This window comes from Felis catus, chromosome B2, assembly GCF_018350175.1.
Source record: "Felis catus isolate Fca126 chromosome B2, F.catus_Fca126_mat1.0, whole genome shotgun sequence".
NCBI classification, from domain to species: Eukaryota; Metazoa; Chordata; class Mammalia; order Carnivora; family Felidae; genus Felis; species Felis catus.
Window position 1 is genome coordinate 75,501,662 of NC_058372.1, and position 16,400 is coordinate 75,518,061.

Here is a 16,400-nt window from a genome sequence, read left to right on the forward strand (position 1 = left end):
CAACATTCTCTCCTTTTCCTTAACCACATCCTTAAGAACACTCTTGGGGCATAGTGTCCTTGATCTGCCCTGGAGATAGGACTATGACCCACACCAATTTTTTTTTTAATGTTTGTTTGTTTGTTTGTTTGTTTAGAGAGCTTGAGCACTCATGAGCAGGGGGAGCAGGCAGAGAGAGAGAGAAGACAGAACCCCAAGTAGGCTCTTTGCTGTCAGCTTGGAGCCTGACACAGGGTTGATCTCGCGAATGGTGAGATCATCATTGGAGTCAAAATCAAGAGTCAAAAGCTTAACTGAGGCACCCAGGGACCCCCCCAAATGTTGAGTTTTAGCCAATATCCTTATTACTGTTTCAGAGGAGAGGATTTGGGAATTTCATACTCATCCATTCCTATACATGTCCTATTTATTTCTTTTGAGTGAGCTTTTGTAGTTTTTATTTTTATTAATTTTTTTAATGATTTCAGGAATGAATTTAGTGGTTCATCACTTACATACAACACCCAGTGCCATCCCAAAAAGTGCCCTCCTTAATGCCTATCGCCCATTTAGCCCATTCCCCCACCCAACACCCCACCAGCAACCATTAGTTTCTGTATTTTAGAGTCTCTTATGGTTTTGTTTCCTTCTCTGTTTTTATCTTATGTTTGCTTTCCTTTTCCTATGTTCATTGTTTTGTTTCTTAAGTTCCACATGTGAGGAAATCATATATTTGTCTTTCTCTGACTGACTTCACTTAGCATAATATACTTTATTCCATCCACATTGTGGCAAATGGCAAGATTTCATTCTTCTTCACCATCAAGTAATATTCCATTGTGTGTATGTGTACACACACACACACACACACACACACACACAATATCTTCTTTATACATTCATCAGTTGATGGACATTTGGGTTCTTTCCATACTTTGGCTATTGTCAATAGTGCTGCTATAAATATTGGGGGTGTGTGCCCTTTCAAATCAGCATTTTTGTAACCTTTGGATAAATACCTAATAGGGCAATTGCTGGGTTGTAAGGTAGTTCTGTTTTTAATTTTTTGAGGAACCTCCATACTGTTTTTTAGAGTGGCTGTACCAGTTTGCAATTGCACCAGCAGTGCAAAAGAGTTCCCCCCCTTTCTCCATATCCTTGCCAACATCTGTTGTTGCCTGAGTTGTTAATTTTAGCTATTCTTACAGGTGTGAGGTGGTAGCTCATTGTGGTTTTGATTTGTATTTCCCTCATGATGAGTGACGTTGGGCATTTTTTTTCATGTGTCTGTTAGCCCTTGGATGTCTTCTTTGGAAAAGTGTCTATTCATGTCTTTTGCCCATTTCTTCACTGGATTGTTTTTTGGGTGTTGAGTTTGGTAAGTTCTTTATAGATTTTGCAAACTAACCCTTTACCTAATATGTCATTTGTAAATATATTCTTCCATGCCTTTTAGTTTTGTTGATTGTTTCCTTTGCAGTGCAGAAGCTTTTTATCTTGATGAGGTCCAATAGTTCATTTTTGCTTTTGTTTCCCTTGCCACTGGAGACATGTCAAGTAAGAAGTTGATGCAGCTCAAAGAGGTTGCTCCCTGTTTTCTCCTCTAGGATTTTGATGGCTTCGTGTCTTATGTTTATGTCTTTCATCCATTTTGAATTTATTTTTGTGTATGGTATAAGAAAGTGGTCCAGGTTCATTCTTTTGCATGTCTCTGTCCAGTTTTCCCAACACAATTTGCTTAAGAGACTGTTTTTTTTCCATTGGATATCCTTTCCTACTTCATCAAGGATTAGTTGGCCATAGATTTGTGGGTCCATTCCTGGGTTCTCTATGCAGTTCCACTGATCTATGTGTCTGTTTTTGTGCCAGTACCATACTGTTTTGATTACACTTTGTAATACAGCTTGAAGTCTGGAATTGTGGAAAACCCAAGAGACTCCACCAAAAAATTGCTAGTGCTGATCCATGAATTCAGCAAAGTCACAGGATATAAAATAAATGTACAGAAATCAGTTGCATTTCTATACAACAATAATGAAGCTGCATAAAGAGAAATCAAGGAATCAATCCCATTTACAATTGCACAAAAATCCATAAAATATCTAGGAATAAACCTAAACAAAGAGGTGAAAAGATCTATACACTGAAATCTATACAAAGGTTGTGAAAGAAATTGAAGACATAAAGAAATGAAAAACATTCCATGCTCATGGATTGGAAGAATATTGTTAAAATTCAATAGCACCCAAAGCAATCTACATATTTAATGCAATCCCTATAAAAAAAAAAAAAAACCCAGCATTCTTCACAGAGCTAGAACAAACAATCCTAAAATTTGTATGGAACCACAAAAGACCCTGAATAGCCAAAGTAATGTTGAAAAAGAAAACCAAAGCTGATCCATACGTATTCTTAAACATTTTCCCTTTGAGTCATCCCTCAGCATGTACTCCCAGCCTTGAGGGCTATAAAAGCAGGTCCTAAGGAAGGAGGGTTGTGGAGATCTACTCATCTTGTGGTGCACAAACAGGCTTCTCCCTCTAAGTTTCCCTAATAAACCATTTCTTGTCAAGCTGGACTTGTCAGCCTTTTCCTTTGGTCTTAGGACTCTTTTGGCCTTTGAAGCTTGATTTGCATATACCTCCCTTTCACAGAACAGTGCAGTATTTGTCTTTCTGCATCCAGCTTATTTCACTTAGCAGTATGTCCTCCACAGTGTACTATCATATTATTGGTCATCTGTCAATGGCATTTAGGTTGTATCCATACCTTGGCTATTGTAAGTGACGGTGCAGTGAACATGGGAGTACAGATATCTCTTTAAAATATATACCCTGAAGTGGGATTACTAAGTCATAAGGTAGTTCCATCTTAAATTTTTTTCTGGAACTACCATACTATTTCCCATAGTAGCTGCACCCATTTATATTCCATCAATAGCATACAAAAATTCCATTCTCTCCAAATCCTCACAAACATGTTATTTTCTGTCTTTTTGATAAACAGCCAATCTGACAGGTAGGAGGGGATATCTAATTTGATTTGCACTTCCCTGATGATTAGTGAAGTTAAGCATCTTTTCATGTGTTTGTTGGCCATTAGTATGTCTTCTTTTGAAGACTTCTATTCAGGTCCTTTGCTCACTTTTAATTGGGTTCTCTGGTTTTTTGATATTGAGTTGCATGAGCTCCTTACATATTTTGGGTATCAACTCCTTATCAGAAATATGGTTTATAAATACCTTCCTCCATTCCATAGGTTGCCTTTTCACCTGATTATTTCCTTTGCCAGACAGCATTTTAACCTGATGCAATCTCATTTGTCTATTTTCCCTTTTGTTGGTTGTGTTTTGGGGGTCATATCTAAAGAAATATTCCCTAGCGCAATGCCAAGAAGCTTTTTTCTCATGTCTTCTAGTTATTTTACAGTCTCAGGTTTTATATTTAAGCCTTTGACCCATCTTGAGTTGACTTTTGTATGTGGGGTGAGATAAGAGCCTAATTTCATTCTTCTGTACGTAACTATCTACATCTAGTTTTTTAATATCATATACAGGCATAACTCAGAGATACTGCAGGTTCAATTCCAGACCACTGCAATAAAGCAAATAATGCAATAAAGCCAGTCAAATTAATTTTTTTATACATTGCTCCACCCATGTCGTTGCAAATGATAAGAGAGTATTATGCTAAGCGAGATAAGTCCGAGAAGGACAGATACCGTAGGATTTCACTCCTAGGTGGAATTTAAGAAACAAATGAACAAAGGAGGGGGGGGCAGGGAATAGAGAGGGAGTCAAACCAAGAAACAGACCCTTAACTATAGAGAACAAACTGATGGTTACCAGTTTGTTGGGGGGATGGGTTAAATAGCTGATAGGGATTAAGGAATGCATTTGTTTGATGAGTTGTATGGAAGCATTGAATTTCAGCATTCACTGTATTGTACAACTGAAACTAATACCATAACCACTGGTTGAGACTCTGTAAATTACACTTTTTATTGTCAATTAACCATCTTTTTATTCCCCTCTTTGGCTTTATTGAGGTATAATTGAAAAACAAAGCTGTAATATATTTAATGTGGAAAATGTGATGATTTATGTAAATTGTGAAGGGATTCTTACAACTGAGTTAATTAAGGCATGCATCACCTTTTTGGTGAGAACAGCTAAGTTCTACTTTCTTAGCAAATTTTAATTATATAACAATCACAATTGTACTTATATAGATTCTCAGACTTTTTTTTTCTCAGATTTTTTTTTAATCTTATAGCTGAAAGTTTATACTTTATTAATCTCTCCTCATTTTCCCCACCTCTCAGCTCCTAGCAACCTCATTCTACTGTTTCTGGGTTCAACTTTTATTTTTAAATTCTATCTACAAGTGATACCATGCAATATTCACCTTTGTCTTGCTATTTAATATAGCCAAGTGATACATATTGTTGCAAATAACAGAATTTCCTTTAGGACTCAACATTTCATTAGTATATATGTGTTACATTTTCATTCATCCACTGACAGACATTTAGCTTGTTTCCATACTTGGCTATTATAAATAATGCTGCAAAGAACATGAGACTATAGATATCTCTTTGAGATAATAATTTTGTTTTCTTTGGATATATATCCAGAAGTGGGACTTTGGATCACGTAATAGTTCTATTTTTAATTTTCTGAGGAGTCTTCATACTGTTTCCTGTAGTGGTTATACCAGTTTACATTCTCACCAACAGCAAATAAGAGTTCCCTTTTCTCCACATCCTAGTCAGCATTTGTTATCTCTAATCATTTTGAAAACTGTCATCCTGACAAGTATGATGCAATATCTGTGTTTTTTTGTTTTAATTTTTTTAATGTTCATTTATTTTTGAGAGAGAGAGACAGAGAGCGAGCAGGGGAGGGCAGAGAGAGAAGCAGACACAGAATCCAAAGCAGACCCCAGACTCTGAGTTGTCAGCACAGAGCCCAACTCAGGGCTTGAACTTACGAACCATGAGATCATGACTTGAGCTGAAGTCAGACACTTAACCAACTGAGCCACCCAGGTGTCCCTCACTGTGGTTTTTAATGGCATTTCCCTGATAATTAGTGAAGTTAAGCATCTTTTTATGTGCCTATTGGCCATTTTTTGGCTATTAATTTGTATGAGTTCCTTGTATGTTTTGAATATTAACCCTGTATTGGATATGTCGTTTGCAAATACTTTCTCCCATTCCACAGAATGCTTTTTCATATTGTTCATGGTTTCCCTTGCTGTGCAGAAGCTTTTTAGTTTGATGCAATCAACCTCATTTATTTCTGCTTTTGGTATGAAATCTAAAAAACCATTGCCAAGACCAGTATCAAAGAGCTTACCCCATGTTTTCTTCTATGGGTTTTACAGTTTTAGGTCTTATGTTCAAGTGTTCAATCCACTGAGTTCAATTTTGTGTATGGGGTAAGACAGGGTCAAGTTTTATCTTTTGCATGTGGCTATCCAGCTTTCCAAACACTATTTACTGAAGAACTATTCCTTTTCTCACTGTGTATTCTTTGTGCCACTATCAATAACTAATTGACCATATATGCATGTATTTGTTTCTGGACTTTCTGTTGAAAATGTCAATACCATACTATTTTGATTACTATTCCATTGATCTATGTGGTTTTTTTATGCTAATACCATACTATTTTGATTATTGTAGCTTTGTAATATATTTGAAATCAGGAAGTGTGATACCTCCAGCTTTATTCTTTTCTCTCAAGATTGCTTTGGCTATTTGGGGTCTTTTTTGGTTCTGTGTAAATTTTAGGATTATTTTTCCTATTTCTGTGAAAAATGCCATTTGAATTTGATATGGATTGCATTGGATCTGTAGATCACTTTAGGTAATAAAGACATTTTAACATTAATTCTTCTAATCAATGAACACAGAGTATCTTTTCATTTATTTTTGTGTTAATTTCTTTCATCAATGTTTTATAGTTTTAAGTGTACACCTCTTTCACCTTCTTGGTTAGTTTATTCCTAAATATTTTATTCTTTTTCATGGTATTGTAAATGGGATTGCTTTCTTGTGGTTTTCTTTTTTTGAGGTGTCTTTGTCTGGTTTTAGTTATCAGGGTAATGCTAGCCTCAAAGAATGAGTCTGGAAGAATTCCCTCTTCCATTTTTTTTGAAGATTCTAAGAATTGATATGAATTCATCTTTGAATATTTGGTAGAATTTACCCATAATGCCATCTGCTCCTAGTGTTTAGAAAAATAATATATTCTTACATATAACAGGAAGGATTCAAGACAAGCATAAGGGACCAATCATTGAGAAAATCTGTGGACTTTAATTCATTAAAGATATTTAAAAACAAAAGAGAGATAGCAATTTGTGCAGAATTATTTTGATACTATTCTGAATAGACCAATTTTTGCTATCTAAAATATGTGAATATGTAATATTTACCGTTAGCCAGCATGCCAGTTTTCTCTTCTTCCTAAATTAAAAGAAGAAAATAATCATATTATTTGAAACCAAAATTATATAAAATGACCACAATGCAAATAGTAGCAAAATTTGAAAACCAGTGTTTTACTCCATCATGAGAAAGAAATGTACCTTCCAGATTTCTTTTATTACTCCCATTCACTAATAATTTTACAAGACTAGAGAACATAGCTATGAAAGAACTTCAGGACTGGAGCAATTACCAATTAATTTAGGCCTTTATAAGCCTTGTTTAAAGAATCTTGATGCCATCTGCTCATTCACCTTGCTTAGAAATTCTATTTTTTGAACTCCAAGATAACATGGATACTTTATCTAAGATTCTTGCTATTATAACATCATCAATCACTTTTCTTTTCAAAATTAATGATCAACTATAATTTGTAGTCTGTTTCAGTTACATTTTGAGAGACAAAATTTTCAAAGAGGCAGGCCACCAAATGGCAAGATAATTGAAATTTATAAGTTCCGTTAGAGTAAGTTTTATAATTAGTGTCACCTACGTTCTCCACTTGGATAGGCAACATGTAGGATTGATTATTCCATAATAACAGAGCTTTAATTCCTTCTACACTGACACATTTTTATGCAGGCCTATATTTTCTTTTTTTTTTTTTTTTAAGAGAGAGAGAGTGCATGCCTGAGCAGGGGAGGGGTAGACAGAGAGAGGGAATCTCAAGCCTGCTCCACCCTCAGCGTGGAGCCTGACGTGGGGTTCAATCCCACAACCCTGGGATCACGACCTGAGCCAAAACCAAGAGTCGGATGCTCAACTGAATGAGCCATCCAGGCACCCCTATATTTTCTTAATATGTCAAACCACTGTGTCTTCTACTGACTTATTTTTCATAAAATATTTAAATTGCCATATTCTAAATATAAATGCTAGTAAGCTTCTAAGGAAAGCCAGCAGATCACATTAATCTTCATGTATTTGTAGAGGTCTTCTTATTTTCCCCACTAAACTGAGTGATATAGAGACAACTAGTGACAAAGCACCAGGTATATTTAAAATGAGAGTATCTATTGATACCTGGAAAGTATTTCTTGCTTCTGTTTAGACAGTCTATGGTTTCACACATGTTTAAAACATGTAATCCTAACATGCAGTCCCCAAAGAGACCTGACTATATAGATCAAGACTAACATAATGGGGCGCCTGGGTGGCTCAGTCGGTTGGGTGTCCAACTTCGGCTCAGGTCATGAACTCGCGGTTCGTGAGTTCGAGCCCCGTGTCGGGCTCTGTGCTGACAGCTCAGAGCCTGCCTGGAGCCTGTTTCAGATTCTGTGTCTCCCTCTCTCTCTTTGACCCTCCCCCATTCATGCTCTGTCTCTGTCTCAAAAATAAATGAACGTTTAAAAAAAAAAAGATTAACATAACAAATAGTAATTATCCAACTTGTTAATATAAGTAGCTTCAGAGAGTTCTATATGGCAGACATTATGTAGTAATATCCTTAGCCAATCTTGCTAAGAACTAAGAAGAGATCTGAAGTATAGCAACACTGAATATGAATGAAGTAATGAATTAATTCATGATCTTAGTCTAATAAGTTTCAGACAGTAATGTCACTGCTAGCATAAATACTGAGAAGGGATGTTTTTTGTATTTCACAAGGACAAGATCTACCAAAGAAAGTGTAGCTTAATATACCTGTTTAAAAATTAGATTTGAGATTTCAATTAAAATTTTAATTTTTAAAGCTTAAGGAAATTACTGGCCAAAAGAGATCCTTTAGAAAATCAATTGCCAGGGGCACCTGGGTGGCTCAGTCAGTTGAGCATCTGACTTCGGCTCAGGTCATGATCTCGCAGTTTGTGGGTTCAAGCCCTGCATCAGACTCTGTGCTGACAGCTCAGAGCCTACAGCCTGCTTCAAATTCTGTGTCTCCTTCTCTCTCTCTGTCCCTCCCCTGCTCATGTTTTGTCTCTCTTTGTCTCTCAAAAATAAATAATAAATATTAAAAAGTTTTAAAAAAAGAAAGAAAATCAATTGCCAAATTTATTACGATTGACATCCTGAATTAAGAAAATGTCTGAGTGTTAACAGACCTATAGCTTTATAACAATGAGAAAGACAATAAAGAACTTTGTATTTTGAGCTCTCCATATAGTGACAGTCAGCTAAGGTGATGAAAGAAATTTCAAAACTGTCAAATATATAATTGATGTATCACCTGTTTGGGTACATGTATTTTTTCAGATTTGGGATTTTCTTTGGAATTAGTCTCTTCTTTAGTGGTCAAAGGTGCATCAATATCCTCCTCATCTTCAAAATCATCACTGTAATTTTCTGAAGAAAATAATTTAAAAAGATACAAGAATCACACTGTTAAAAAAGTCATATTCCAATAAAAGACTGCTGAGTTCCAAAGAAAGGAGACTGCATAAGAATAATTTGCTGAAATATTTACATAAAGATATCTCTAGAGAACATTTTTTTTGCAAAGATTTAATCAGAATTCAATCCATAGACTTAAGTTTATTTTGTCATCTTGTACTTTCAAATAGTTATAAGAGTTTTAAATTTTAATCTTTTAAATTATTAACAGACTAAAAATTTCTAGAACTGTCCAAAAATTTTTATATCTTTAAAACAAAGTTTAACACTAAAGACAAAGTCTCAAATACCCTACTTATAAAAGGCAGTGCTTTTTTGAAATCTTGATGTTGTTAAACACAATTGTTAAATTTGCTTTTTTTTTTTTTTGTCTGTGTAGGTTATTTCCAATGTAAGCCTGAAACAGTACCTATGAAAGGTCTATCTCTAGCCCTTCCCTTGGGTAAATACTGGCTCTACATGACCTAACATTTCCCAATCCTGGGCACTTCTCAGCTAATGTCCCAAATCATATCTCAGTTATGTTACACCAGAAGGGAAAGGTGTGTCCATCTTAACATGATGCCCTTAGACTACTTCTGGAGAAGGTGTGGAAGGGACTATCTGGCCAGGATTTCTTCACCAATTAAAAACAATTTTTTTAACGTTTATTTTTGAGAGAGAGAGAGAGAGAGAGAAAGAGAGAGAGAGAGAGAGAGAGAGAGAGAGAGAGAGAGAGAGAATGTGAGTGGGGGAGGAGCAGAGACAGGGAGACACAGAATCTGAAGCAGGCTCCAGGCTCTGAGCTGTCAGCACAGAGCCTGATACGGGGCTCAAACCCACAAACTGTGAGATCATGACCTGAGCTGAAATCAGATGCTTAACCGACTGAGCCACCCAGGTGCCCCACTTCCCCAATTTTTAACTTGTTTATTGCCCTTAAAGGAATGACTGAGATCTGTGATCTTTTCAGAGTGGAAACCATCATTCCAGAAATAAACATGACCTTAACTATATTTCAAAAATTAGATAACATTCAGAAACAAGATGGCCTGATGAATGAAAGACTGTATGTGGTACTAGAGAGTCTGTTTCTGGAATGGCTGCCTTTTAGAATGGAGAGGAAAACTTGAGTTTAATTAATAACGAAAATCTGGAAATTAATTTGAGAGGGCTTAGAAGTTAAACAGAGATGTTTCTGAAGGTAAACATCTCTGTTTTATTAGTTCATAAGAATACAAAGTGGGTACAGTACATTAGATAAATAAACTAGCTTAGTTGGTTAATTACATCAATTATCTATATTCTAAGGCTGAGAAGCTGACCTTTGTTTCTCTCCCATATAAGAAAGAACACTGAGATTTTCTAAATATTAGCAGACATAATTAAATTTGCAAAACAGTTATTTTCTAAATATTAGTAGACATAATTCACAAAACAGCTATCAAGAAATTACTTTGTATTAGACATACTTCTAGATTCTAGAACCAGTGTAACATGATTAAAATTCTAATATTCTACATGGGAAAGAAAATATGGGAGGGTATGACAATGAACTTAAACAACTATGTGGGATTTGAGAACTACTTGAAATCAACGGAAGGAAAATAGTGTTTGTTTGACTACAAAGAGGCAGTATGCGAAACAGTTTAGATAGTATACCATAGCACTTAAGAGCATAACCAGGAGGGGCACCTGGCTGGCTCAAGTTGGTAAAACATGCAACTCTTAATCTCCGGGTTGTAAATTCAAGCCCCACATTGTGTATAGAGATTACTTAAAAATAAAGTCTTTAAAAAAAAAAAAGGAGCCAGAAGGCTTGGATTTAACTCCTGGTTCTACTACTTATAGTATAGAATCATTGGCAGGTCACAAATCCTCTTTGCCTCATTTTCCCCATCTGTAAAGTGAGGATGCTAATAGCACTTATCTCAAATGGTTGCTGAGAAGATTAAGAGTTAAAGTGTTTAGAAGAGTGGCTGGTATATCATATGCCCTATTTAAAAGTGTTAGCTATTACATTTAGTAATAATTATCTTTGTTAGCATTATTATAGCTAGTGTTGCATTTAATCTGAATCAAAAGTTAATAAGGCCAAATGTTATTTTGGATTGGAAAAAGTGCTAATGTGCATTTTTCAAAATTACATTTTGTTAGTTGCATTTTGTAACTGAATCATCTACAGGCAAATACTATAACATATAAATAACCAATCCCTTCTCCAGGAATTTGTCATGAGTAAACTAAGGAAAAATCATTGGTAGATACAGAGATGACAACAGACGAGAAATAAGTGGAAATAAAACAGCATATCAGAGATTTCAGAAACATTAAGGCAAATTAAGCTTATATAAAAATGAAAGAGTAAAACCACATTGAGAAGGTGGTTTTCATATGAGAAATCCCAGAGATAATAATATGCTGGCTCTTCCATATTGTTTGGAAAACAATGAGAATATTCATTTGTAGTGTTCTAACCTTTTTGAGATAAAGATGTTATACATTTAAGGTACTATTTCTATTATTATATTCCCTAACTTTGCAACTTTGAAAATATTATTTGCATAAGTAGAAGAAGTGTTTTAAAATTCAGATAAAATAAATAACAGTCAATGTATAAGATCTGAATGATAGATTTTGTAGACATTTTCATTCTTTGTGGGAAAATTTCCCTGAAAATTTTAATTTGAATACGATGCAACTTACAGGACTTTCTCCTCTACTATCCTGGATTTCAAGAACTTTGTAAACAATGAGTAAATTGGACTAAATATATGAAACAACTATTTACAGACATTGGACAACTGGCAGCACAAAAATATGATTCCTAAGAAAAGAAAAACAAGTGAGGTGAGCCCTATGGAACTTGAAGGTACATACATTCATGAATGTTAAGCAGGGAGGGGAAGATCAGGACAGTCTCACTGTGCTAAGGTGACAGAGATAAGAGCAGAAAAGCTGGGCAATCGGAAGTTGTAGGGCAGTAAGAGAGGAAATACCTATGTAGAAACAGAGCTCTAAAGATCTGCATGAGGTCTCCTTGAGTCTTTCCTAAATATTAAGTCATATTTGTATAGTTTGAGTAACTGAAAAGCTACAGGCTGGAAAATTCACAGAGCTCACAAGGGGTAGTGAGACTCTGGAACTCTACCCAGCTCAAGTGGAAAAAATCCTCATTGTTTAATAGGGTCATTCAGTAGGAACCTCAAAAAGGCTGTGCCTTACTCCGTGTCAAACTGTACTATGGAAGTCTACTCTAGACTTCCTCTAATAAAGCATAAGAAAAGCCTTGAAAGGATCAAGCTAGCAAAATCAGTTATCTGCCAGAACAAAGCTCGACACTCTTTATAAGAAGAAAACAAAATGCAGACACTCAACAATGTAAAAGTCTGCAATATCCAACACCCAATAAAAAAATCACTAAGACTTACAAGGAGGAAAATGTGACCGTAACTAGGAGAAGCAGCAGTCACTAGAAAGAGACCTACAAATGCACAAACATTGGGATCAGCAGAATATGCTTAATGCTAAGAACTTGAAAAAATGAACATGAGAAAAGATACCGAAGAAATTTTTTAAAAAAGACCTAAAACTTTTAGATTGAACTTCTAAACTGAAAGAAAAAAAATATAAGATTCAATGAATTAACAAAAGATCAAAAGAAAGAAGAAAAAAAATCAGTGAACCTGAAGACACAGTAATAAAAACTGAAGAACAGAGAGGAAAAAAACTTTAAAAAATGAAAGTCTTAGTTACCTGTGGGGCAAAATTTAGTCATTTCACATAATTATAATTGAAGTCAGAGGGCAGGGGATGACAGAAATAATATTTGAAGAATTAATGGGCAAAACAATTTAAAAAATGTTTTATTTATTTTTTTATTTTATTTTATTATTTTTAAAAAAAAAATTTTTTTTAACATTTATTTATTTTTGAGACAGAGAGAGACAGAGCATGAATGGGGGGAGGGCCAGAGAGAGAGGGAGACACAGAATCTGAAGCAGGCTCCAGGCTCTGAGCTGTCGGCACAGAGCCTGATGCAGGGCTCGAACTCACGGACCATTAGATCGTGACCTGAGCGAAGTCGGACTTCGCTCAACCGACTGAGCCACCCAGGCGCCCCTTATTTTTTTATTTTAGAGAGAGAGAGAGAGAGAGAGAGAGAGACAAAGTGGGGGAGGAGGGAGGGAGGGAGGGAGGGAGGGAGGGAGAGGGAGAGGGAGAGAGGGAGAGGGAGAGAGGGAGAGAGGGAGAGGGAGAGGGAGAGAGACAGACACAGAGAGAGAGAGAGAGAAAGACAGAAAGAGAGATTCTCAAGCAAGCTCTATGCTTAAGCGCAGAGCTGGACATGAGGCTTGATCCCACAACCCTGGATCATGACCTGAGCTGAAATCAAGAGCCAGATGCATAACCAATGGAGCCATCCAGGCACCCCATGGACAAAACATTTTTTTTAATTATGACGGAAAGTATAAATCCATAAGGGCCCCTGGGTGGCTCAGTCAGCTGAGCGTCCAACTTCAGCTCAGGTCATGATCTCGAGGTCTGTGAGTTCAAGCCTCACGTCGGGCTCTGTGCTGACAGCTCAGAGCCCGGAGTCTGCTTTGGATACTGTGCCTCCCTCTCTCTCTGCCCCTCCCCCGCTCATGCTGTGTCTCTCTCTCCGTCAAAAATAAATAAACACTAAAAAAAAAATGAAAAAAAAAAGTACAAATCCATAGATCAATGATGCTCAACCACCTCGAAAGAGGATAAATACAAGAACAGCACACCAAGATACATTATCAAACTGCCTCAAAACCAGGCTAAAGAGAAAATCTTGAAAAAAAAAAAAAAAAGACCCAATATACATTAATCATAATAGGAATTATCATTGATTTCTCATGAGAACTAATACCATAAGACAAAATGAAATTGCTAAAGTGATCAAAGAAAACAAAACTCCAGAAGTTTTTCCTAGTAGACCCAGGTTCTTCATGCTGAAAAAAATTACTACATAGAAACTCAAAATACTAGGTAGTTACCACAGCTGACTCTCGAACATGGGTTTGAACTACAACTGGCTCCACTTACATGAGGATATTTTTCCAGTACAGTACTGTAAATGTATTTTTTCTTCCTTACAACTTTCTTAATAACATTTTCTTTCCTCCAGCTAACTTTAAAAATACAGTATATAATATACATAGCACACAAAATATATGTTAATCAACTGTTGTGGTTCTCATTAAGGCTTCCAATCAACAGGAGGCTAACAGTAAAGTTTCTAGGGAGCCAAAAGTTACACACAGATTTCTGACTGTGCAGGGGGTCAGCATCCCTAACCCCTATGTTGTGCAAGGTTCAACTGTATTTGAAAGTTACTAAGATAATCAATCTTAAAAGTTCTTATCTCAAGAAAAAAAAATGTTTTGTGCTAGTGATAGATATTAACTAGACTTGCTATGGTGATCATTTCACAATGCATCAAATTATGTTGTATGCCTGAAAATAATCTTATATATCAATTATACTTCAATTTAAAAATTAATTTTTAAAAATCCATTTCAAATAAGAAATATAAAGTCCTCAAATCTATGCAAAAGAATACAAAAAACTAGGAATGATAACTAAGTGGATAAATGTTTTTACATGTATATAAATTTTTTATCTTCCTGAAAAATTTTTTAAATAGACAGTTACAAATAATAATAATAATAATAATAATAATAATAATAATAATGCATCATGGAGTTTTAACATATAGAAGAAAAATATATGACAAAAATACCAAAAAGGTTGGGAGGGAGTTTACTGTTTTTAAGACTCACTTAAGTCGTATAATGTTATTTGAATGCACTTTCTTTAATAAGATAAAGATGCACACTGTGAATCATAGAAAAACTAAGAAGAAAATGGGGCACCTAGGTGGCTCAGTCGGTTGAATGTCCGACTCTCAGTTTCAGCTCAGGTCATGATCTCATGGTTTCGTGAGTTTGAGCCCTGTGTCGGGCTCTGAGCTGACAGCGTGGAACCTGCTTGAGATTCCGTCTCCCTCTCTCTCTACCCCTCCCCTGCTCACGCTGTCTCTCTCAAAATAAATTAATAATACTTTAAAAAATTTAAAAGAAAAACTAAAAAAAAAAAAAAATACAGCAAAGAAGTGTAACTAACAAGCCAAAACAAGGGATAAAATGGAATGTTATCAGTACTCAATCCAATAGGCTACAGGACAAAAGCAACAAAACAAACAAATGGCAGAACAGTAAACAACCATACCAATGAATTTACTTTTATAAAGGGTAGAAACATGTCAGTCAGAAGTCAGAAGCTGTCAGACTATTAGATAGAAAAGTAAAATCCAGCTATATACAATCCATGAGAAAATCATTTTAAATATAAAAACAAAGACAAAGACACATTAAAAGTCAAAGGACAAAAAGAAATACCTGAAGAGCCACGCTTTAGAGATACTGGTCCTGGCTCCACAGATTCCCATGGTCCTTTTTCTATCTTCCTAATTGGTCCACCCAATTGGACCAATTTGTTGGTCCACCCACTCCCAACAAATGAGGCAATAGCGCACTTTCAACAATTTCTTAGTAGCTCAGATTGTAACATAGGCAGTTCACTCTACCCATTCAAAGCTCTTTCCAAGATACCATTTTCCTTTTAATTATTTTTCTATCAATGTCTTTATTAAAAGTTATACTACCTTTACAAATATTGTAAATTTTAAAACCAATAAAATTACCTGCTAGTTCATGTTTCAATTCATTCTCATGTTTATCTTCAGTTAGTTCTACATTAGCTTGACTACTAAAAAAAAAAAAATTACCTAATTTAGTATTACATGTTAATAATAGGTTCCCATGCAATCTTTCATGTGTATTTTTTAAAAATCCCTAACATATATTTTCTTCTCAAGTACTCTTATTCTATCAAAAACTAAAAATTTAGGAGCTATAAAGAAAATGTTTTGAAAAGAAAGAATCCTCAAAGCCTAAGACTGTCACTATCAATTAACGCAGAGAAAAAATGCCATATTTTTTAACTTTATACACGAATACACACAATTTTACACATAAATGTGTGCCTTTATATGTCTCAGGGCTCAGATATCCTTTATAAACTAAAGATTAGAAACTGACCACGGGGGTGCCTGGGTGGCTCAGTTGGTTAAGCATCCGACTTCGGCTCAGGTCATGATCTCGCGGTTTGTGGGTTTGAGCCCCGTGTTGGGCTCCGTGCTGACAGCTCAGAGTCTGGAGCCTACTTAGGATTCTGTGTCTCCCTCTCTCTCTGTCCCTTTCCCACTCACACTCTGTCTCTCTCTCTCTCTCAAAAATAAGTGAACATTTAACAAAAGAAAAAAAAAGAAACTGACTATAAGTTATGAGAACCAGTGAAGTCTACATAGAGGCCGGAAAAGAATGCCAGGTTCAGCATTTACATGTTAACAAGCAATTTAATCATGAAATGGAGGCTGAATACGAGGCCTAAACCTATAAAATCTCAGCAAGGTGACAAAGGAACTTGAGCAAGTTTTAAATAAATTGAATATACTTTTAGTTCATATACTGTCTTCTTTCAAAGCAAGGACTCCCTTCTACTTTTTCCAGTCCATGAACCCTCTC

At 35.6% G+C, this 16,400-nt stretch overlaps 1 protein-coding gene across 4 annotated transcripts in view; it reads right to left on the bottom strand.

Moving 5' to 3' along the window:
• Positions 1–16,400, bottom strand: part of CEP162 (centrosomal protein 162) — a 115,345-nt gene that overhangs the window by 79,704 nt on the left and 19,241 nt on the right. For 3 of the 4 annotated variants that reach the window (XM_019830922.2, XM_019830920.2, XM_011282478.3), the window contains exons 6-8: positions 15,518–15,582; positions 8,642–8,757; positions 6,423–6,453 (exon numbers count right to left, since the gene is read on the bottom strand). In XM_019830922.2, the coding sequence (XP_019686481.2) occupies positions 6,423–6,453; positions 8,642–8,757; positions 15,518–15,582 (212 nt within the window). The remainder of the gene's footprint in view (positions 1–6,422; positions 6,454–8,641; positions 8,758–15,517; positions 15,583–16,400) is intronic. The other variant, XM_019830923.2, reaches the window with a different exon arrangement.